Source organism: Protomyctophum parallelum (assembly GCF_964188405.1).
Source record: "Protomyctophum parallelum genome assembly, chromosome: 17".
NCBI lineage: Eukaryota > Metazoa > Chordata > Actinopteri > Myctophiformes > Myctophidae > Protomyctophum > Protomyctophum parallelum.
Genome location: NC_139719.1, coordinates 14,267,081 through 14,291,821, shown reverse-complemented (window position 1 = coordinate 14,291,821; position 24,741 = coordinate 14,267,081). Strand labels below are relative to the sequence as shown.

The window sequence follows — 24,741 nt, the reverse complement described above, 5'->3', positions numbered from 1 at the left end:
ACCATACAAATCAAGTGTACAAGAAACAAAACATTCTGCCTTTTTTCCCACGCTTTGAATAAAAAGTCTGCTAAAGCAAAAATACCTTTACTAAAGCAAAATTCCAGTTTTTCGTAGTCCTCTAACCAGAAAAAGTGAACACAGAGGGTTGTCATTTTACAAAATAATACATGTCTTAGTTCTTCATAGTACCAATGAATCTACCCGTTTCTAAACCTAATGGTAAGGTCCCAGAATGCAGCTGTGCACAAAAAGATCTCTGACTTTTGGATATATTTTGTGTAACATAAGGTTCAGGGCCATAATTATTTATCTAAGACGATATGTTCCTAATTTTGGTTTGTACCATAACGGATAAAGGAACATATAGTTCTGTATTTCATGAATATTACAGCATAGTCTATTTAAATAAATAAATGATGAATTATTCATAAAAAATAAAGACTTTACTATATAGTAGTATAATAGTAGCTGTGTAAAGTCAAGGTTATGATGGTATATATAATCTCTTTGTTCACCAGATGGTCACAACTCAAGGCTCTGCTATTCTTCCCTCGATATTCAATTAATCTCAAGGCGCATGCAGGTGTGAAAGACACGGAGCACGTGTCACGAATTAATTAACTGCAGCTGGCAGTTCTTTGTTTTAAAATGAAACTGAGAATGCAGACACTGACACCCTTTGTCTTCAATTGAACTGTAGCCTATGTATTTTGAAAGTATACAAGTTCCCATAATTTCCATTTATGTTCAATGCGAGGGAAAAAAAACACAATTAAAGGACGACTTCACCACTTTTCAACCTGTCTTCATCTAATATTGGTCCTAACTAATGTTCATGATAAAATAGCACATTTGTTTTTCTTCTCTATAGTCTGTGTCTCATAGGTAGGGGGCTGTGGGCAGTTCAGAAACCCGTCCACCAGTGACATCATCGATGGGGAATCCAAGCTAATAGAAATGGCAGGCTTTCTATTCCTGAAAAGTTGCTGTGCGATAATGGAAGCCATCGTTCACATGATAACAAAAATCTAAATCTTGTTTTGAAAAAGAAATCAGTGAGGACCAATTATATGAAGACATGTTGAAAAGTGATGAAGTGGTCCTTTAAATGTTTTATTATTTATTTACGCGATTATGTGTGCGACAATCTGCCAGGTAAAATGTCAGCCCTATAATGGGGCAGGATATAGGTTTCATGTGGTGCAGTGGTTAAGCCTCACCGACGTGGGTAGACGACGCAGAAATAGCCTGCAACAACTCTTGGTAAAGTCCATGGAAAACCTCTCAATTAGGTCTACCTGCGTCACACAGCCCCGTTCAGCTCTGGACTAAATCGTCCCCAATTGATTAGGGCCCACGCTGTAATTACAGGCTCCGCGCGCAATTACTCCCCTTCAAAGAGGGGGAGTAAACGGGTTGGGGGGGTGGACAGTGTTACCATGTCTGCTTATTCTAAGCGACTTTGGGCTTGGATGGGGGATGGGGGGGGGGGGGGGGGGTTTGTTTATAAAACCAGTGGTTCTTAAACGTTTTGCATGTAAAGGATGGCCCCGCCAAATTAATATGCAATTGTCTACGTATCCCCTTCTGACCAGATTTGTGCTGTTAAAGTGTGTGTTTTAAAACTTATTTAAAAAATGTCACTCCCCCAACATCTTGTTGTGAGCTTATCTGCTATTTTCAAACATATATATATATATATATAGGTTTAAACTAAAGTGCTCATGTTAGCCTATAGTCGCTTCTTTCCGGGGCCTCATGTTTTCATAGACCTATAAGCTTATTTATCTCACAAACTCTGGCAACAGTTGTTTGACGGTGTGGTGGTGGACTAATTTGGAAAACCTCTCTCTCTCTGTCTCTCTCTCCCTCTCTCTCTTCTCCCCTCTCTGTCTCTCTCTCTCTCTTCCCCCCTGTCTCTGTCTCTGTCTCTGTCTCTGTCTCTGTCTCTGTCTCTGTCTCTGTCTCTGTCTCTGTCTCTGTCTCTGTCTCTGTCTCTGTCTCTGTCTCTGTCTCTGTCTCTGTCTCTGTCTCTGTCTCTGTCTCTGTCTCTGTCTCTCTCTCTCTCTCTCTCTCTCTCTCTCTCTCTCTCTTTCCTTCCAGGCAGGTCTGATCCGTACTGATAATGGGGAGTTCTTCATCGAGCCGTTGGAGAAGGGCCAGCAGGATGTGGAGGTCAAGGGTCGCGTGCACGTGGTCTACCGCAGGTCTGCCGTCCGGCGGGAGCCAATCAGCAGCCAGCGGAGGGAGGACGCTCACAACGAAGGTATGGACGGTGGTGGTGACGTCAGTGGAAACTATACAAGAGTAGTCTGTGTGTTTGTGTGTGTGTGTGTGACTGTGTGTGTGTGTGTGTTGTTGTGAATGTCTGTGTGTGTACACTACCATAATTCTTGCCTTTATTGGCAGGCCTTGTTGTATGATGCTGTATAGAAGTTGTTCTCCCAGATGACATTGAAGTAGCAATTTAAGGATTTTAAGACCTTTTTAACACCTTAATAAATACTTTGATCAATCAATCACATTTTTAGAATTAGACGATTCTAAAAAAAACAGTTTTCTGAAAAACCTATGTTTCTATGTCAGTGGTGCTCAACCTTTTCCATGTCAAGGACCCCCAGAATTATCTGTATTTGGCCATGGTCCCCCATCTGAGAATATGTTGTCTGCTCCAGGTCTGCTCATGAGGAGCGCGACAACGCCCCACAACTAGTCCACATGTACAGAAAAAAAAACGCAGGTCTCTCATTGTAAATGAATTACTAGGTGCATTAATCGCTGCCCATCTGAAATGACATTTTGCCTCAGAATTCTATTGGAATCTATTCCTTAAAGGACCTATAACATAAAATTCAACTTTTTCAATTTATTTTGTGTTTTTGGGGCTCCCATATGTGTTTTCTCTCCCCACAAATAACCAATTTTTAACAATCAGGCTTTGATATCATATTGGTGCTTTAATGGAAATTGCTCTCAGGAACAGCTCAACTGATTTTGGTCTCATCGTGATGTCATCAATGTCACCCTACTTTGTATATTTCCTCCTTCTTCAGTCTTCAGTTTCAAATTTGCATTTCCACTTTGTCCACCATTGTTGATTTTCCAAGCTGGCATGGAATGGAAAAGAATCTGTTTTTTTCTAGCATCAGTATTATAATGACTCAAATATTAAATATTCTGCATATCAGCAACCCCACCACCTCAGGACATTGTGGTATTGCAGCTAAAACTGCTTTCAAAGTCCAGAAAGAAATGACAAGGCCTGGTTATATCAGAGTGGTGATTGAGGCTCAAACCATTAGAAATAACTTTGATGGACATAGACAATATGATATTAAATATTAAAAGCAGTTTTAAAATGCATGTTATTTGCGCTTTAAGGCATGAATCATGCTTTGGTTGCAGGTAGAGATGTTACGCCACCGGACCGCCGCCCAGTGTTTCGTCGCCCCGGTCGACATGGTTTTGAGGTTAGGTGTAGGCATAGTTTCTGACTGTGAGGTTTGGGTTAAGGTTAGGTTCAGGCATAGTGTTGGAGAGGTTATAGGCTTAAGGTTCGGTTCAGGCATAGTGTTGGAGAGGTTATAGGCTTAAGGTTCGGTTCAGGCATAGTGTTGGAGAGGTTATAGGCTTACGGTTAGGTTCAGGCATAGTGTTGGAGAGGTTATAGGCTTACGGTTAGGTTCAGGCATAGTGTTGGAGAGGTTATAGGCTTACGGTTAGGTTCAGGCATAGAGTGTTGGTTAAGTTAAAGGATTCAGGGTTTAGGGTTAGGCGTAGTGTTGGTTAAGTTAAAGGTGTTAGGGTTTAGGCGCCACCTGGGCGCCACACCAAAGGAAGAGGGAGTACCGTTACACACCACGGCCCCTTATTCCACTCAGAGTTATGACCGGCACACACACACACACACACACACACACACACACACACACACACACACACACACACACACACACACACACACAGCCGCAGCAGAACCAAGGTCCCCTTCACTTCACCAGCTGCTCGAGTGAGGAATGCTGTGATTTTGCGGTAATGCCGGAGGAGTTGGTGGAGTAGTAGAGTGGAGTGAAGTGGAGTGGAGTAGTGGGGGGTTGGAAATGACCTTTCCTTCTCTTCTCTGAGAAATGACACAACTTCAACATCAATTCCTTTTTTTTCTCTCACTCTCTATCTCGCGCCGCAACAATAGCTTGAGCATCTGGCGTTCTGCTGAAACTCAGAAACCGTAGCTGACTATTAATCGCCCTCCACTCCATCCATGCACGGTGTCTGTGGCTGTATACTGTATGAAAAGGGCCTTTCAATTTCCTGTACAGCACCTCGGCCTCGGCCCGCGCCTCGGCCCCCGCATGAAAATCAAGGTTTTTAATCAGGAAAGGCACTCATTTTTTATGTTCACAACGGGGTTTGATTACCGTACATTGTTTCGTTGCTGTCGGGCATATAACCTCTTATCTCCATATTTCAACTGTGTTTATAACGCCTTACTTCACTCAAAAATGTCAAAAGAAAGGTAGCGGCTTCGCGCTGCGTTTCCAGCTTGTAGAGATCTGCTACTTATTCTATTTTTTTAAAGTGAATCCTGAAAGGCAACCTTTTTGGACATAATGAGGTTATGAGGTTTCCACCCCGACAGAGACAATACAGTATATATTACATTATATATATTGACTCTGGCGGGTGGAAACCTATGTGTGATCACCATAGAGGCAACGCTGTCTGTCTCACTGCCGTTGCTTCTTCACCACGACTACAAAGAAACGGAAATGGCTTTCTATTGAACTTGATGTTCTAGTTTCAGAATAATCCATACAAATGCATCTGTGTATGTATTTATGGTAGATGGTGCATTTCTATAACGCTTTTATCCAAAGCGCTTTACACATACTGTACATGTGCATTACATTGATTCATCCCATACATTCACACACCAATGGCGGAGGAGACCATGCAACCTGCACATCCAGAGCAATTAGGGCCGACACAATAGTATGCCCGCAAGTAGGGCATTCAAACGTAAAAGAAAACATGAAATTTGAGGTTTCCGCCGACAGCAACATCAATATATATACGACTTTCTCAGGAATTCTCCGCAATCAAAATGGAATTTGATCTTTCACAGCCCTGCAGCCAAATGCCATGTTGTTTTTTTTCATTGTACAAGGCTGTTTGAACAAGGCAGTTTCTGCTTCTTGTCAACATCTAGCCCACAATGACATTTAGAATCTTATAATTGCTAATCTCCATTTCAGCTAATTGCGCGGCGGGATGATTCTAAACGGGGGCCGCGTTAATTCTCTCACATTGTCTCACAAAGACACCAGCTAATTACTTTCAGGCACTGACTTGACGATATCAATTTAGTCTTAGTCATCATGGCTTTGTTTTGATTTAAGTTTTCAGTCAGTGAAAAAAGGTAGTCGACGAAAGTTTTTTGTCATACTGTAGATGTAGTGGGTGGGCTGTTGATGTGTGGGTGTGCGCTGTGAAAATAATGAAGAAAAGAGCACATCAGCACTTCCCATACATACAGCAGACACAATATCACAGAGGATATAAAAAATAATGAACAAGAACAACAGAACAAGACAACATAAAAGATACAAATACAAATGACGTTCTTCTAATAGACCAGATCACAATGTTTGTACGCCAGTTAGTTCTCAATGCCACAATGTATGTGTCCACGGACCTCCATCTGAAAAGGTTTTGTGCCCCGGGGACCCTCAGAAGAGAAGATTTGTGTAAAAAGAAATGTAACGTTTTTTTTCCAATATATTTCAAAAAGTTTCAAAAATAGCAGATGTATACAAGCTCACAAGCACAGACCTGGAATGCGTGCGTGCGGCCATAGCGTGCGTGCGTGTGAGTGTGTGCGATATGTTGGAATGAATGAATGTCCTTTGGAGTGGGCCAGCTCTGTGGATTGGAGCTCTGAATGCACATATTATGGTTTGTAGAGTGAATGTAGGCCAGAGGAAATGGTCTTCTGACTCTCTAGACTCAGTAGGCTGCAGGGGATTTATGAGACTGGAGAGGGTTTCTTTCTTCTTTTGTTTCCTGGATGGATTTAGAAATGTAGGCCTACAGCAGTGCTTCACAGCCTTTGTTCATGTCATGGACCACCCAATTTGATACAGTATGTATGAGACTGTGGAAATGTAAAAAATCACACTTGTGTGAAGTAAGGTGACGCCCATTGTGGCTGCCACGTGACGTGCAAACGTAAATAAATAATCCATAGACTTGGCTGCCACGTGATGTCACGAGTGGGGGTCCTGAGGGCATAACAGTTCATAGACCTTGCTGCCACATGAGGGTTAGCGACCCTCAAAAACTATAAATAAGGGTTGTTCTGTGTTCCAAAAGTTCTGAACTTTTACTCGAGATGGCCCTTTTACATGTAACAGAGATTCTCTGTCGGGTGGAAACCGCATTATTGCCAAAACGGTTTCAAAACCGTTCAGGATTCAAATTCACAAAGAGCAAAAGTAGCAGTTCTACAGACTCTTGCTTTTTTATACTTTTGATGGGGTGTTGAGGTGAGGTGAGGGATTTCCAGGGGGTGCCCAGCTATGGAGTCTCTAACGGGTACATTTGGTTCCATTTGTACACTCTCAGAGTTAAATTAACATTGATTTTACATTATACATTGGGTTGAAAATCACTGCTAGAGCCGTTAGAATCTTCTCTTATGGGGGTCCTGGGCATTACGGCATATATTTTCAAATGGGGGTCCGCGGGCTAATAAGTGTCAATGTTGGGGTCCTTGGCATGAAAAGGTTTGAGACACTGCTATATGGCGATAAGAGGTTTCTGCTCTACAGCAACAAAACAATCTAAGGAGCAGCAGTGACTGCTCCTCTGCTATTGTACGATCATATATGTGTATGGTCATATTTCACAGTGGTGGACTTTGGCATCGCTGACCTCCCCACGGCGCTGGACTTGGTGCAACACAAGCTGTCGGAGTCGGAGTCGGAGCGCAAGCGGCGACACGCCAAGAAGGACGAGTACAACATCGAGGTGCTGCTGGCGGTCGACGACTCGGTGGTGCGCTTCCACGGCAAGGAGCACGTGCAGAACTACGTGCTCACACTCATGAACATCGTAAGTCACTCTCATCGACATAGTGAGACACTCTCATGAACATAGTAAGTCACATAGTAAGTGTGTGTGTGTGTGTGTGTGTGCGCAAACTCCTGATACGTTGACCGTTTGAGGATTCTGAACCAAAAGCGCATGCAGTATAGTTTCCCCAAAACGGTGGGTTTTATATCAGATCTACAAGACCCAAAGAGCAGGTGTTGCGTTGTGAGCTTGTACATTGGCTATTTTCCCCTATTAAATCGCGTCTCTGTCGGGTGGAAACCTCATATGTCCAAAACTGTTTCTTTGCCGCGTTTCTGGCTTGTGGATCTGCTACTTTTGATGCTTTTGTGTGATGCTATCGTATAATCAGCATATACATATGGAGATAAGCAACACTTTAATGTAGCTTTTAGGTCTCCAGATGGGAACCTCAACCCCTGCAGTCAGCCGCGTAACTAGACGTCAGTAGGCCCCGACGCCCCCGACCGCAGCATGTGCTAGCAGCAGCCACCACCAGGCTCCGCCAAACTTTGTTCAACTCAACTGTCATTGCATCTCTGTATGTATTTATAATTTTATTTTACCGATGGCACGGGTGCAGGCGGCCGTGTGCCCCCTTGCCTCTGGGCCCCAACGCAGTTGTGTTGTCTGCGTAGGCGCTAGTAATGCCCCTGCCTGTGTTTGCAGATTGCGGACCATGTAGCACTTTATGCAGGTGTGCACATGTTATTTTACAGATTTATATCCACACACACACACACACACACACACACACACACACACACACACACACACACACACACACACACACGCATGTGCCATCTTTACTTGTGACAACGCTCCACACGTCCCAAACTCTTCTCCCTTCTGGCTCCAATACTATGGAATGCACTTCCTCTTGCAATCAGAACTGCATACACTCACTCCCAACCTTCTGCCTCTTCAGACTCCATATTTAGCCTGTAACACTTGCCCTGGCCTCGACGACCTTACAGGCGTATGCAACGGCTCAACTTATGTAACTCAGGTAGCGTTCTATGTAGACATACGCATAATACTTTCATTATTATATGCTGTAGATATTCCACTGTTAGGTCCTTGGCTTATGTATGATTCATGATGAATATTTTGCATTGCCCTGTTTTAGTTCTTGTTTACTGTAAATCGCTCTGGATTAAGAGCGTCTGCTAAATGCCTAAATTGCAAATTGTCCTCTCACTTGTCATTTGTCCTTTAGACCCCTCTGTTGTGTTTCTCTATCTGGCTGTTTATGGATTAGAGAGAGAGAGAGAGAGAGAGAGAGAGAGAGGAGCTAAAGAAAACCCTCAAGCTCCTTCGTAATGGGTTCCACCAGCTCCTTCCACCCTAATCTGCTTACCGCCCAAATCCCCCCCCAATAAGTCAGATTTCCAGCGCAGCGGTGCTGGTTTCACTCGGTAACAGTTACCGGTTTGGACGCCGCGGCTAGCTAGCGTGCGCGGTGGTCTGATTAGCCCGCCGCCGCCGGCGGCCCGCAGCACCACTAGACCAATTATACAGACGACTGGAAACCTTTTTTTTTTTTGGCAGGCCGAGGAGAGCGGCGCCAGAAGTTCCGCTCTCCTCTCGCACTGCTCGACTCACACGCCAGGCCGGGCAGCGAGACGTATTTACATAAACAACATATTTGTGTTTGTTATCGTCCCCCCTATCCGCCACTGGCCGGGGCAGGGAGCAATCTCTCCTTTGTAATGAGCAGCGGTTTATTATTAATGCTGGTGTTGTGGAAGCCAGTGGGTAGATGGCCATGATAGCCCTGGGGCACGTGCTGTGACTCTGAATAATCACTGAAAACTGAATAATCACTAAAAACAGTAAAATAGGTAACATTATCAAATGAGGAAATATGTGCAGGTGAGAAAGGTAACCCATGAATGAAGAGCTCATTAGAACTTTATGTTTAAAGTTACAAAGTGAAGACTTGGCAATATGTAAGTATGTGTGTATTCCAGAGCAAAGAACCTCTGTCTTAATGGAGCACTGCGGCTATGAGTGGTACGGCTGAAGGAAGGATGGAGACTGTCGGATTTTCTAGTCTTATAATCATGAACTTGAGAGTTGGTCTGCTTGCATTTTGCAAGCAAGCATTAGCAAGCAAGCATTTAGCAAGCACGCATGGAGCCTTATGGGTCTGTAACTCTGAGTGTGTATAACCAAATGGACCCTTGCGGGTCTGTAACTGAGTGTGTACACATGGAACCAAATGGACACTTATGGATCTGTAACTGAGTGTGTACATAATGGAGTCAAATGGACTGTCTGCTGTCTGCATGCTGATCTACTTTCTATCAGGTTGGTAGTGGCAACTTATCATTTCATTGGCTGCCGTAGTCACCTATCTTTCTGATTGGCTGCCTCGTCTCTAGGCAACCAGACACTTTTTTCCCTCTACCCGACCTCTCAGCCAATGGGATAGCATTGCAGTCAGCAACAACCCACTAGAGTGTGTGTGTGCATGTGTGTGTGTGTGCATGTGTGTGTGTGTGCATGTGTGTGTGTGTGTGTGTGTGTGTGTGTGTGTGAGAGAAAGAGCTCTGCATGGGCCTCCCTCCCTCCAGCTTTCCAAATCCCTTGTCCAAGCACTGGGGTGGGGGGGTGGGGGGGGGGGGGTGGGGGGCACCACTAGAATGTGCATAGTACCACCTGGAGAAACTCTCCCCGAGGGATTGATTACTGAACATCCTGTCTGCGAGAAAGCCAGGGAGACTGCCGAGGGCCGAGGTGCCTGGCACACAATGGCCGCCTTGTTTGAAGCGCTGACCAGGGTTTTGTCCACGTCGATGCGACGCTGCATGCAGAGCTGCAGGGCCAGGGCCAGGGGATATACCTAACGCAACGCCCTGCTCTAAAGCCCCATGGCATGCACCAACAGCTGCTACTCTCTTTTTTTTCCCCTTCTTTTTTGCGTTTATAAGGGTTCCAAGTTGTGGGAAAAATTAACTTAAGTACATTTTGTTGTTGTTGGGCCGAAACCTCTTATCTCCATCCATCCATCCATCTTCAACCGCTTATCCGTAGTCGGGTCGCGGGGGCAACAGCTCCACCAGAGAGCTCCAGACTTCCCTCTCCAGAGCAAACATTAGTAAATCCTGGCAGATTTCAAACATCTTATCTCCGTATTTTAACTTTGTGTGTGTGTGTGCTTCTTTAATTATACATGAACTACTTGATCATACTACAACTACAGCATCACACAAAAGCATCAAAAGTAGCAGATCCGCACCGCATTTTGAGCTCGTGGATCTACTACTTTAGCTGTCTTTGAATTTGAACACTGAAAAGTAACAGTTTTGGACATATGAGGTTTCCATCCGACAGAGACGATACTTACCTGCGTCGTACTGTACTTACTTTTTTGGGGTATTCTTTATATATTTTTTTGTCCCTTAAGTCCTATCTATGGAGTTCTGTGTCAGGCATGCCCAAATATGGAGTGTTGTGTTGTCAGAACAGGCCAGCTCCATATATGGAGCATGGGCACTGGGGCAGAAGCCCTGTCCGGAGCCCAGGCCTAGGCCTTTTGTGGCGGTTCTGGACAAGCGTGGGTCTGACCGACTCGAAACCGGGCACTACACTCCCTGTGGGGGTGTGGAACGTGTGTGTCGAATTTGAAGTCGGCGAACGGTTCTCGAGTTACGTGGATTACAGCCGTACATACGTACGTACGTACAGACAGACGTACAGAGACATGGTGCATTTATAGATAGATTACCAGACATGCGTTAACCAATTAAGACCTATTTAATACTTTATATACCAATATTTGTGAATCGGCTATTCACAAAATAGGCACTTCTTTCGGGCTTGTTTTCATAGACCTGGTTGCTTCTCTTGCCGAATCTAGCAACACTGGTTGGGATTTGTGTGGCTTGGTGGGTGAACTAGCACACCTGTTGGCATGCTATCAACACCTAGCGGGAGGCCGTGGCTGCATGTTGTTTTTCTTATGCTATATTTTTATCTTCCATTTTCTCAGTACAGGGGCCACAGAATGTCCGGTGGTACTGTATGTGATGAGAGAGTCTTGCAACACTCATGCCACCACACAAATCCGGTGTTAGTGGCACCTCTGAGAAAAGTTCTTTCAAGGAAATCCGTCTCGGAGCGGAGGAGGCATGGCAAACCAGTGGTGTGGTGAAAGATATATGCAAAGTAACTATTATTGTGATTATTAGTATTATTATAATGTCATCACTGTCAGGCGGAAACCTTGTATGTCCAAAACCGTTCCATATTAATTTCTTTTAAATATCATAGGGAAAATAGCCGATCTACAAGCTCACAATGAGTTGCATCATGACGCGTTGTGAGCTCTTAGCTCTCTTGTAATGAAAACTTAAAAATGTTGTCCAATCTGGTAGACGGTAGTGTATGTTAATATAATATAACTTATATACAATCGGGGTGGTTATATTTCGTCTACCTTCTATTGAGAAATTTAGAATAGATTTAGGATCTGACATGAATTTTGACCTAATTTGCAAGATTCAACGTATCCCCTGAGCAATTATCTCAACGGATAACATTTTCAGCACATGCACAGGAAACCGCGGGTTCGATTCCAGGGTAGAAGAGGAAAGTATAGTGCTGCATGCTTTATTATTTTACAAAAATAACAAACATAAAACAGAGCTTATACTGTATACAATTCGCATTTAGAAAGCTTCCTGGGGTTACGAATACGATGCTATTTCTACGCTGTCCTTATTATTTCCAACAACTTCTGTCTGTTTGGCATCCAACGTAAACTCACCAGTATATAGGTCAGCATAATAAAACGGTCTGGGGATTTTAGGTCATAATGCAAATCGTTTGGGGGGGAATTTGCGGTCATTGGAGAGTAGTGTCCTGTGCACTATTTTAATGGAGCTGAATAGGCGTTTTGTAGGATAGTATATTTACTTAAATTCCTCAGGTGTTGACCTTATCGTCCCCGAGCACATTCTGGACGTTGTCCGAGCATAGAGCACTTCACTGGACTGGTGACACAGCTGTCCTCCTGGCCTGGACCACTAGTATACTGGCCTCCTGTGTCCAGCGCTGTTGATTTTGACAGACAACATTTTTGATGTAGTTAATCTAAGTCTTTTTTGACTAAAATCCATTTACATTTTAGTCATCTGAAATGTTTTAGTGTCAGTCTAGTTTTAGTTGGACTGAATATCATAAGATTTTAGTCGACTAAATCTACAGTTAATGTAGTGTGTTATAGCGGGCCATGATGGCGCCGTATAGTGCCTGATTTATACTTACTTGCGTGCCGCAAATAGCAGATCTACAAGCTCACAGCACACCGCATCTGCTATTTTCAGAACGTGACACCTATATTTCCATAACATAACGTGACACCTGTTTCCAATCAAACGTAAAATTATTTCTTCTCCACTAGTGCCTCCCTAACTATTTTAGTCTAGTTCTTATTTGTTGACAAAATTGTCAATATTAGTTTTAGTCATCATAGCTTAGTTTTTATTTTCGTTTTTATATAGTTTTTGTCAGTGAAAAAAGGTCGACAAAAAATTCCTCATATTTTTTCAGTCGACGAAGTACTGTACAATTTCCAATACTTTTTACTTCTACTCGACTCGAGGCAAATATTGTACTTTTTACTTTGGAAAACTTCAGTTACCTGTTAATTTGTAGATTTTCATTACAAAACATATACATTAACCACTTCGGCCCTATGAGACAAGCTCTACAAGCTCACAACGGGTCGCGATGTGACGAGTTGTGAGCTTGTAGATCTTCTATTTTCAAAAGTAAAAAATTATTTTCCACCGCCACAGTCCTCCTCCTTGTGATTTTCTATGAGGTGTGAAGTCTCTGTGAAGGAGCTGAGCACTGCTGTTCCATTCATTCATGAAAGGATCTATTGCACTAGACTAGAGAATCCTATACTATAAAATGAAAGAACCTCTGTCTGTCATTCGGTCTGATCTGTATTTTTTTGAGTGGTGCAACCACTCCCTTACGGAGCTATGTGTGTGGCTGGCTGGGTGGCTGGGTGGGTCTGAGCACAAAAATAGCATGGTTGTTTTTCACCACTTGTGCGCAACCTAACGCACACACAAACACACATGCACGTATTAACTGTATATATGATGATTTCGGGTGTGCCAGTACAGTGACAGTACAGTACAGTACAGTACAGTAGAGGGTACAGTAGAGGGACCCCCACACGGTAACTCTGTCATTTCTCAACCGTTTCGGACGCAGGGCGGCACACTGGAACCGGCCCGGCCCTGGAACTTGGTGTAGAGGGACAAGAGGAGGTGGGGCCTACCCGGCCTAGTATAGACCCCTGGGAGACTCCACTCTGCGATACTGATGTCAATTATTTTGTAATTTTACTCAAGTGCATTTTGAATTCCAGACTTTTACTTCTACTTACTTCAGAGTAATTTCTACATTACAGTATTGGTACTTTTACTTAAGTAGAACATGTGACATACAAGGTCGAAATATGGAGATACGAGGTTTCGACAGCGACGATATAGAGCAACAATGGTGTATTCATTTAACTTTCAATACAAGTTGAAACTCTCTGTGTTCCCTCCGTGTTCACAAATCATCAAGACAAGAACCGGTCCACACAATCAGATAAAAAAAACTACAACGCGTTGAATTCTGCTTTAGTAAGATGCATGCTTCTTTTCTTTTCACTCACATAGTGACGGGCTTGCGTATGAACACTGTTGTGTCGTCCCAGGACTGTAATTTGTACGGGACACACCGCCATACTTATCAGTACTCTGCTGCATGCCTGTATCATCAGCAGCTGCTGTTTATGGCTTACAGACAAGCAATGACATCACAAGAGCGCCGGCCAGATTGATATACTTAGCCTCTCGTGCGCCTAAAATAGCAGATCTACAAGCTCGCATGCATCGCTGTGGTTCGGCTACTTCCGGCATGCGGTGCGACGTACGGTCGAGTATAAATCAGGCGTTTTGTGATAGTCTTTATATCTGTACGTCTGTCTGTACGCGTGTGCGGCTGTAATGCACGTAACTCAAGAACCGTTCGCCCCACCGACTTCAAAATTCGACACACGCGTTCTACACACCCGCAGGGAGTGCAGTGCCCGGTGTCGAGTTGGTCGGACCCACGTTGTCCAGGGGATAGAGGAGGAGAAACATCAGCTCCCCTAAAGGCTCTGTCCCTGTCGTCTTTCCTCAGGTGACCTCTCAGGTACTGTGTACTGTAGAAGAAACAAACCCATTTAGTGAGATTTCCAGTAAATCTTATGTCAACCCAAATGTGGCTGCAGAGACGTGTGAGCCAACCACTTCGCAATCTCCAAGCACAGGGAGATTTTAGTCCTAAACCTGTCACGCAAATGGGTTTCTAATACACTGTAAACATCCTGATTTATTTATTTTCTAAGCATTCAAGCGTTTTCTCTCTCTTATCTCAGGACACAAAGTCTCCTGAAATAGACAAGGGGAAAAAGCCAGATGATCCCTCCAAAAAGGCCTTACAACACGATGCATAAATTATTTCTCCTCTGCTTACAACATACCGAGATGTCAAGTTAATGTGTGGCTCTGTCGTGCAGAGCGTAAACCCTCTTGCCTTTTTCAAAGGCCGATTGTGAAACGTGTGTTTTCTCTCAATGACAGGTTTAAAGAAGTCGGTCACGTGGGGAAAATGTGAGGGCGCCTTGTGGAGCTAAATTACTCTGTGTTTACCAGTCGAGAGCCCGCTTTGGCATGTTGATAATCAGCGATGATTCCACGGTCGCCATTTGTGGCCTCCGTCTCAAAATGAGTTGACTTCTTGATTTCGGGCAGAAAACCTCATATCTCCAAATTTCCACTTCGTACGTTTTGTTCATACATCGATGCCCTACCTTGTCATACAAGAGTGTGGCGTGAAAATAGCCCATCTACAAGCTCACAACGTGTTGCGACGTGTTGTGAGCTTGTAGATCTGCTATTTTCACCATTTCAAAATGCTTTTATTCATTTCTTTAATGATTATAACAAAGGAACAGTCTTGGACATGCAAGGTTTTCACCCCCGACAGCGGTGAATTATAGAAAAACGGAACAAGAGAGACGTGTCCGCCCCCCAATCCATTCTTCTATAGGGTCAATTCGTCGACCACAGATCGGAGTTGTTGATTGACTTAATAGGGCCTCGAGTGTTTGACATGCAGCGAGGATAAAGCATGCATGCGCCACATGGAACCTGGATCGACTGTTAAAGGGCTTGACTGCATGGGGACTACAGTTTACATTAAATGTAATCTGTTATTTTTGACAAATTTTGTCCAAAATATCTATAAGCTCTAGATCGTCTGTTTTCGTCGAAGATATTTGGTGTAGAGGGAAAAAAGAGTGCACCAGTACAGTACAGTACAGTACAGTACAGTACAGTACAGTACAGTACAGTACAGTACAGTACAGTACAGTACAGTACAGTACAGTACAGTACAGTACAGTACAGTACAGTACAGCAATGGTTCTCAACCCCTGGGGGTCTGGGGACCCCCAGGGGTCCTTGAGCGGGTTCCAGGTGGTCTCCAGCTAAATTAGTTGATATGGCATCAAAATCAGTTTAACCATTTTAATTTTAACCCCATATACAAGCTTGTAGATCTCCTATTTTCAAATCCTGTTGAAAATAGTTTGCTATTTTCAAATCCTCTTGAAAATTTGGAATCATATTTTTGAAACATTTTAACAACACTCTGGCACAAGATGGTTTCCGACGGCGGTCCGCCGCGGCCAAAAAACACATCAAGTTGGGGGTCCTGAGTGGTCTGAGAAGCACTGCTGTTACAGTGTAGCACAATACAGTGTCCAAGTGGTTAAGCGTCCACATACCAGGGAATCATTAGAAAGCCAAATGGAAGTCATCACATTTCTAGGTCAGTTTTCTGGAGCCCATTGCATAACAACACTGGTTTGGTTGGATGGATGCCAGGTGGCCTGGAACCATCATGTGTCGCTTTAGCTTTTAACCACTTTTAACCGTTATGTTATACTTTATTGCAATTGAAAATTAGCAGATATACAAGGTCTTGTAGATCTGCAAAAAAACGTGAAAATATGTGCAAATCTTTGAATATAATCTTTCACAGCAAACGTTTTTTTAACTCAAATCTTTGCTTCTGCGGGGTCCCTGGAACAAAGATATTTTCAGATGGGGGTCGGCAAAATACATTGTGGTCCTTGACATGAAATAGTTTGAGAACCACTGATATAGCAACATATGTTTTTTCAGAAACTGTCATGATTTAGAAGACATTGGTGGAATAACAAAAACAAATGACACACATTGGTCTAGGTTAGTAGTCCAAGCACACAGCAGCGGGTGCATTGATGTTCCAGCATGGTTCAAAGGATATAGAATCAAACAATACACCAGATTCAGGTCATGGTCTGCACCAGCTGGGAACGATGATATACCATGCTTTTTTTTCCATTCAGAAATGTCAAATCCAACCAGCTGGTATCTGTGCTGGTGTGCAGGAACAGTAACGATGTCAATGTTTGTCTTTGGTGACGGCAGGTTGTGTGGGGGGCACAGCAGACATACAGACGAGCCCATATCATTCAAGCACGACAGCCTAAAGATAATCTGGCTTATACTGACTGTATTGATCAAGGCACAGAGCCCTCTGCAGCACCTGAATACATGCAGTACCACCATAGACATATAAGCTTTGCCCCCTCTCACACACGCACCGGCCTCTTTCGGCTCTGGGGCGTGTGTGAGAGGGGGGGGGGCTTGAGGGGGGCTTGTGTGAGAGGGGGCAAAACTTTCCAGAGATTCCTTGCGAAGCATAGCGGAAGCATAGCGGAAGCCTGAGCGCGCATCCCAGAGGGGATGTATTCGCGCCTGACAAGTCCCGCAATAGATGCGCTGTGATTGGCCACTAGTCACATGAGTGGCAGTGTGCCTTCTGCACTTCCGGTTGACTGTTGACAGAATGTAAATTGTTCCGTCAACACACATGGCTCCAACGAACTGCATCGGCCAATGAGGAGGCATCTATATCTATATGGTACCCATATGGGTATTTCCTTTGTTGGGAGAATCCAACGGTCCTTAACCAAGGAACACTACCTATACTAACTTCACCTTCATATGCAAGGGACATCAACCAAGAACGTCATTTCAAAGCCACAGATTAAATGATATTCATACACAAGGCAAGCTTTTAGCAACCCCGCTCTTTGTATTGACCTTTTTCTTACAGCCCATAGTGCATTGCGTTTGTGTGTGCATAAGTTCCTCTTTCTCTTGCTGTGTTGCCAGTTTTGCAAGAGAGAAAGTGGCCAGGTCTATGAAAACAAGCACAAATGAAAATAGCTTATCTACAAGCTCACAGCAACACATTGTGAGGTTGTACATCCGTTATTTAAAAACACATTGAGAATAAATCAAAATATTTTGAATATTTTTAAAACATTAAAAAAAGGCACAAAATATGTTCAGATGGAAGTCTGTGGACAATTACATATTAATCTGGGGTTCCTTGATGTGAAGAAATGTGGAAGCAAGCCCAAATACGGTAAGCAACTACTGTACACTTTAGAATCAAGCCCAAAAAAAACATCAACCTCTACCAATAATGTATTTGCAAGTGACTTTACAGAAAAAACAAGTCAAAGGTTGCTTATAATAAAGAGACATGGCAACACAGCCTGAAGGAAGCAAAGCACACACACAAGGAGCCCCAGTACCTTGGTGGGGAAAAACATGGATAGTATGTAAACTCCCCCCCCCCCCCCTGTCAAATGGTATGTCCCAATCACCTTCCCTTCCTATAAAAGGAGCCCAGCTGGAGGCATTGTGTAACTCTTTTAGAAGGATCAGACCAAAAACAGGAAGTATGTGTTTAGCAATGATTCTGAATGAGTTTCTAGTCAAAACAAATGTGTACTGTATATATGTATACTATTGTCTGTGTGCCATTTGTAACCTGAAGTAATTGAAAATGTACACTGTAATGAAATATGTAAAATGTAAACACAAACTCTACATACAATACAAACAGCTAGCATTGTAGCATTCAAAATGTTTGGTGCTAACCATGAGGCTATAGCAAAAAAGGTAATGGTGATTATACTCCAACATAAAATACTGGCAATGAGTAGAATGCATTATGCTGAACAGAAAATGCAATCAGTAAAAATGTGCGGCTAAAATTTGTAAATGGGGAAAGGCAGTCCCTGTCTTTACCGCAAGTATGTGTAAAATTAACTGAATTTAAAATATAACAGACTGTTACATCTATGGAATATAAAGTAGTGTGATAAACATCTCCAATAATTACTACAGTGCAGGGCATAGAGGCTACATGTGGGCCTGAGCAAATACTGAAAATCTTTAATTATACTAGTAGTGTATATCTTTCAAACTGTTTGAAACTGTGGCTATCATCGTTTGGACACACACACACACACACACACACACACACACACACACACACACACACACACAGGGTTGTATTAGCATACTTGGGAGGACATTTTAGGATGGTGATTTTAATTAATGCCATTTTGACAAAACCCTCAAGTCGAAAATACAATACAAATACAATACAAGATCTACAAGCACATTGCAGCCGCAACGCATTGTGAGCTTGTAGATCAGCGGCGGCGGTGGCTATACTTTTTGGTGCATAACGCCAGCATGCAACTTACAGTAGTGCCGTATAGAAATTCAAATTCTACTATAGGCTACTTGTGAATCAATTTGGATCGCACACATGCGCGCGCACGCACATAGTTGACATCACAAAGCATAGCGCTGCATTTCCTCTCATGCCTCATTAGAGTGCTTGATGTGCTTTCTTTGCCCTTTTATCTCTTTCAGGTTGACGAGATCTACCATGACGAGTCCTTGGGAACCAACATCAACGTTGTGCTCGTGCGCATGATAATGGTGGGGTACCGGCAGGTAAGAGTTTCATGATAATGGTGGGGTACAGGCAGGTGAGGGTTTCATGGTAATGGTGGGGTACAGGCTGGTGAGGGTGTCATGATAATGGTGGGGTACAGGCAGGTGTGGGTGTCATGATAATGGTGGGGTACAGGCAGGTGAGGGTGTCATGATAATGGTGGGGTACAGGCAGGTGAGGGTGTCATGATAATGGTGGGGTACAGGCAGGTGAGGGTGTCATGATAATGGTGGGGTACAGGCAGGTGAGGGTGTCATGATAATGGTGGGGTACAGGCAGGTGAGGGTGTCATGATAATGGTGGGGTACAGGCAGGTGAGGGTTTCATGATAATGGTGGGGTACAGGCAGGTGAGGGTTTCATGATAATGGTGGGGTACCGGCAGGTGAGGGTGTCATGATAATGGTGGGGTACAGGCAGGTGAGGGTTTCATGGTATGGTGGGCTCAGAGTCAAATAGACTTTCATTTTACAATATATTGGGGTCCCAGAGATAGAAATGCCATGGTCCATGGGCTAATGAATGTCGATTTGGGGGTCCTTGACATGAAAAGGTTTGAGAACCACTGCTGCACTACTGCTGCTAATGCAATGCTACACCACCATCCGTTCCCTCCACATTCCTGTGTCCATTAAAGGGTACAAATCACGGCTGATGCTTGTTCCTGACGGGCTAATACAGGGGTTCTCAACGTGAACCCAATAGCTCATCATCTGACCTCTTCTTTGTCCAGGGCCAGGCAGAGACACACTGTTTTTATACACATGTAATCACATGCTGCCTGTGTCCTCCTCCTCACAGATGGCCTCCACTCTGTAACGCATAAACACAATCTTTTCAGCATGATTTCAACTCCACTCCACACTCCACTTTGGCTGTTATGCAACACATTACAGCCCCAGGAACTATACCCTATAACCCTGAACTTTTTTTTGCCTTATTCAGGATTATTTAAAAAAATAAGTAAAATGGAAAAAAGCGCTGCCTCACTATTGAACAACAAAATACTGTACAATTCAGGGCTTAAATGGTTAATCAGACTACTCAATGTTGTTGATTAAGGCAATGGTTTTCAACCTTTTTCATGTCAAGGTCCATTATTTAGCTGGCATTTGAGCCACATTTAGCCACATTTAGCCTCTCAGACCCAAAACGTAGAATATGTTGTTGTCGTTGGATAACATTTTGTCCACAATTCCATGCTGTAATGATGTTGTACCATAGAAGAGATAACAGGCAAATGTTGATCACAATAACAATGCTTCTACATTCTCTAATTGTGTAGACTAAAGACTTCTTGTAAATTAAGTAATGCAGATGTTTAACAATAATCTCACCCATTGTGAGCGTAAAATGAAACCAAATGGGTTCATTTGGTGTCATTTTATCTATAAGCGTCCATTTGGTTACCAGCTTTTCATCATTTAGCTGCAGGGGACCACCTGGAAACCCCTCCGGGCCACTGCTTGAGAACCACTGGATTAAGGATTAATGGATTCATTAAAAAAAAAGTGACTTGATTATTCCCTTTAGCCTGGTGAGCCATCCCGGTCGCGTGAATTCACATGATCACGTGTCTTCTTCTCTGCAGCCCAGTCTGGTCGTATACAAGCACTGCATGGGTGAGCGTTTCGCAGAAATCAAAAAGTGGCCCATCAAAACCAGGGGTCACTGCGATGATGTGGTCGTCTCACGGGCTGATGAGCGATCAACCGGCAGCGTGTGTCCTGCCATCATGTCACTCTGCAGGACTCACTCTCCCATGTTATTGAGTGGTGGTTGTCGTGTTGAAGTGACCAATCGATGCCCCAGTACATCTGCCATAATGTGGGGAAACGTTTTCCACTCCACTGGGTTTTTAGGTTGCTATCAAATCTATTCCCACCTTGCATAGTATAGTCATCTGAGCATAGTATAGTCATCTGAGCATAGTATAGTCATCTGAGCATAGTATAGTCATCTGAGCATAGTATAGTCATCTGAGTATAGTATAGTCATCTGAGCATAGTATAGTCATCTGAGCATAGTATAGTCATCTGAGTATAGTATAGTCATCTGAGTATAGTATAGTCATCTGAGCATAGTATAGTCATCTGAGCATAGTATAGTCATCTGAGCATAGTATAGTCATCTGAGTATAGTATAGTCATCTGAGTATAGTATAGTCATCTGAGCATAGTATAGTCATCTGAGCATAGTATAGTCATCTGAGCATAGTATAGTCATCTGAGCATAGTATAGTCATCTGAGTATAGTATAGTCATCTGAGCATAGTATAGTCATCTGAGCATAGTATAGTCATCTGAGCATAGTATAGTCATCTGAGCATAGTATAGTCATCTGAGTATAGTATAGTCATCTGAGCATAGTATAGTCATCTGAGCATAGTATAGTCATCTGAGTATAGTATAGTCATCTGAGTATAGTATAGTCATCTGAGCATAGTATAGTCATCTGAGCATAGTATAGTCATCTGAGCATAGTATAGTCATCTGAGCATAGTATAGTCATCTGAGCATAGTATAGTCATCTGAGCATAGTATAGTCATCTGAGCATAGTATAGTCATCTGAGTATAGTATAGTCATCTGAGCATAGTATAGTCATCTGAGCATAGTATAGTCATCTGAGCATAGTATAGTCATCTGAGCATAGTATAGTCATCTGAGCATAGTATAGTCATCTGAGCATAGTATAGTCATCTGAGCATAGTATAGTCATCTGAGTATAGTATAGTCATCTGAGCATAGTATAGTCATCTGAGCATAGTATAGTCATCTGAGCATAGTATAGTCATCTGAGCATAGTATAGTCATCTGAGTATAGTATAGTCATCTGAGCATAGTATAGTCATCTGAGCATAGTATAGTCATCTGAGCATAGTATAGTCATCTGAGCATAGTATAGTCATCTGAGCATAGTATAGTCATCTGAGCATAGTATAGTCATCTGAGCATAGTATAGTCATCTGAGCATAGTATAGTCATCTGAGCATAGTATAGTCATCTGAGCATAGTATAGTCATCTGAGCATAGTATAGTCATCTGAGCATAGTATAGTCATCTGAGCATAGTATAGTCATCTGAGCATAGTATAGTCATCTGAGCATAGTATAGTCATCTGAGCATAGTATAGTCATCTGAGCATAGTATAGTCATCTGAGCATAGTATAGTCATCTGAGCATAGTATAGTCATCTGAGCATAGTATAGTCATCTGAGCATAGTATAGTCATCTGAGCATAGTATAGTCATCTGAGCATAGTATAGTCATCTGAGCATAGTATAGTCATCTGAGTATAGTATAGTCATTATAGTCATCTGAGTGCAGTGCCTCGCGTGAGTGAGCCTACTATTAATTGTGACGCTTCGGCTCCATCCAGTTGCCACTTTGAATAGAAACACACACGGCCGTGTTTATGTTTGCAAGTAAAGTTGACCTCCTTTCGCTGTACTTGGTCTGCTCTTTTTTCCCCTCTATACCAAAACTTGTTGCCGAAGCACTTCTACGCTGCCTACGGAACTCGCCCATCGGCTCGTTTAAACGCTGACGTGCCATTAATGACGGTATACTGTAGCGCACCCTCTCGTGTAATATTGCTTAAATCACGGCGTGCTCTGAGGAACCCGGCCCGCAAAGAATAAAGGTTTTCGTAATGCTTTTGGAATCCCTCCCTCGGCACGCGGTGTTCCTTGTCATAACTCCTTCTTCACATTGCCTCATGTTGGAAGGAGAAGAGAGGCACCCGAAGGACTGACACATGAAGGATGTCTCGCATGTGGATCGCAGCGCCGTCGAGGCTCACATGTGTCAAACAGTAGTGATACGAAACGTGTAATATCTATTTTTGAACAGCACATGCACAATTGCACATGTGATTCGCACATACTGCATCAGTGGTGGACAATAACAAAGACTATATTTACTTTAGTATTGTACTTAACTACCGGTATTTGTATTTTGGGGGACTTGTGACTTTCACTGCAATACATTTAAAAGGAAGGGGAAAAGGTACATTATGATTGAAGCAGTTAAGCCCTATTTAAATGAATGTGTGTGAAAATAGGTGTGACATATTGTGAACTCGTAGATCTGTTATTTTGAAGGCGGCGTGTGGTGCAGGAGTGTGTGTGAAGTGTCTTGTTAAGTTCATTGTTTATGTTTGCGTATCCTGAGCAGCCCTCCCGGATTTGGGTCCCAGGGTCACGTTGTCTCAAGTACAACTAATTGAAACCCAATTAAGGAAGTGTGTACTTTCAAACCTTTATCCGGCATGAGATTTAGCCTCTCGGACCCAAAACTAGTAACAAATATTTAGTCGTCATTGATTTAGTCCACAATTCCATTGATGTGTTACCATTAGGAGAGAGCTGATCAAAATAACAATGCTCCTGCATTCTCTAATTGTGTAAATTCTTTTAAATTAAGTAATGCAGATGTTTAACAATAATTTAACCCTTGAGAGCGTAAAATTACGGGTGCATTTGGTTTCATTTTACACTCTGTTCAAGATCTATAAGAGTCCATTTTGTTGTCCACTTGTTTCTTTTGTATTAACCGGTCCTAAATATCCTGTTTGCTTTGTGTCTCCGTCACATGCAGTCCATCAGCCTGATCGAGCGCGGCAATCCGTCGCGCAGTCTGGAGCAGGTGTGCCGCTGGGCCAACACGCAGCAGCGCCGCGACCCCGACCACGACGAGCATCACGACCACGCCATCTTCCTCACAAGGCAAGATTTTGGTCCCGCAGGTATGCAAGGTACTGTATTTCTTCTCGATCGAGGACATGTGCAGACCGAGTGCTGAGTGAGTGGGGGTATCATCTGCTTCCATTCACAACAACAACAACAACAACATCAACACGGGGGGAAACATTGGCTTCAAGTCTCGCCCAGGTAAGGTCATTGGAAACCTTCATGGGGGTGGGGGGGGTGGTGGGGGGAGGGGGGGATGTCGCAGCATGAGGTCAAGAAACCTGGCGCTCCCAGCCGTGACTTGCTCACTCACGCTGCCGCTCAGTGGTGGAAAGTATCTAAATAATAAGGCACTTAAGCAAACTGTACTCGTTTAACCCATTCTGACCTGAGATCAGATTCATAACGAGGTTTCCGCCGGACACACACTGGTCTGATGAACCCATTCTGACCTGAGATCAGATTCTAAAAAATGTCAGTCGTTCTTAGATTTTTTTCAAAAATAGCAGACCTACAAGCTCGTATCGCGCCACTCGGTGGCGCGATATGAGCTTGTAGATCTGCTATTTTTAAATAGCTAAAGCACAACATGATGCCGACACCAAAATGGGTGCCCGGTCAGAATGGGTTAAGTACAGTCTTTAGGTACTTTTACTTTAACCGAGCATGTACAGTACGTCTGTGTTTGAGGGGCGCTATGTCCAGCTTTGAGGGTGTGTGTGTAAACGCAAAGGGGAGCAAATTGTGATTGGCCAGAATGAGATGATGTATGATGAAGTATGTATGATCATAAGAGCGCCCCTCACTTCACAGTAACACGCCACTACGATCATTTGAAAGTCAGTATTTCTGGCTTATAGTGGTATTGCTGGTATTCTTAATCTTTACTCGAGTAAATAAATGCATAAGTCATAGTACTTCTTCCACCACTGCATGAGGCGGTCAGGAGCAGCTGGCGCTTCCAGCAGTGACCTCACACTGCAGATTCTCTTCTCTC

The 24,741-nt window shown here is 43.4% G+C and overlaps 1 protein-coding gene across 3 annotated transcripts in view; it reads left to right on the top strand.

The window, feature by feature from the left end:
* adamts14 (ADAM metallopeptidase with thrombospondin type 1 motif, 14) overlaps nucleotides 1-24,741 on the top strand; it is a 97,036-nt gene that overhangs the window by 20,824 nt on the left and 51,471 nt on the right. For 2 of the 3 annotated variants that reach the window (XR_014570615.1, XM_083788200.1), the window contains exons 3-6: nucleotides 2,107-2,269; nucleotides 6,914-7,116; nucleotides 18,969-19,052; nucleotides 23,653-23,809. Coding sequence is in view for 2 of the 3 variants with exons in the window: in XM_083788200.1 (XP_083644326.1) it covers nucleotides 2,107-2,269; nucleotides 6,914-7,116; nucleotides 18,969-19,052; nucleotides 23,653-23,809 (607 nt within the window). In the remaining variant the exon portion in view is untranslated. The remainder of the gene's footprint in view (nucleotides 1-2,106; nucleotides 2,270-6,913; nucleotides 7,117-18,968; nucleotides 19,053-23,652; nucleotides 23,810-24,741) is intronic. The other variant, XM_083788201.1, reaches the window with a different exon arrangement.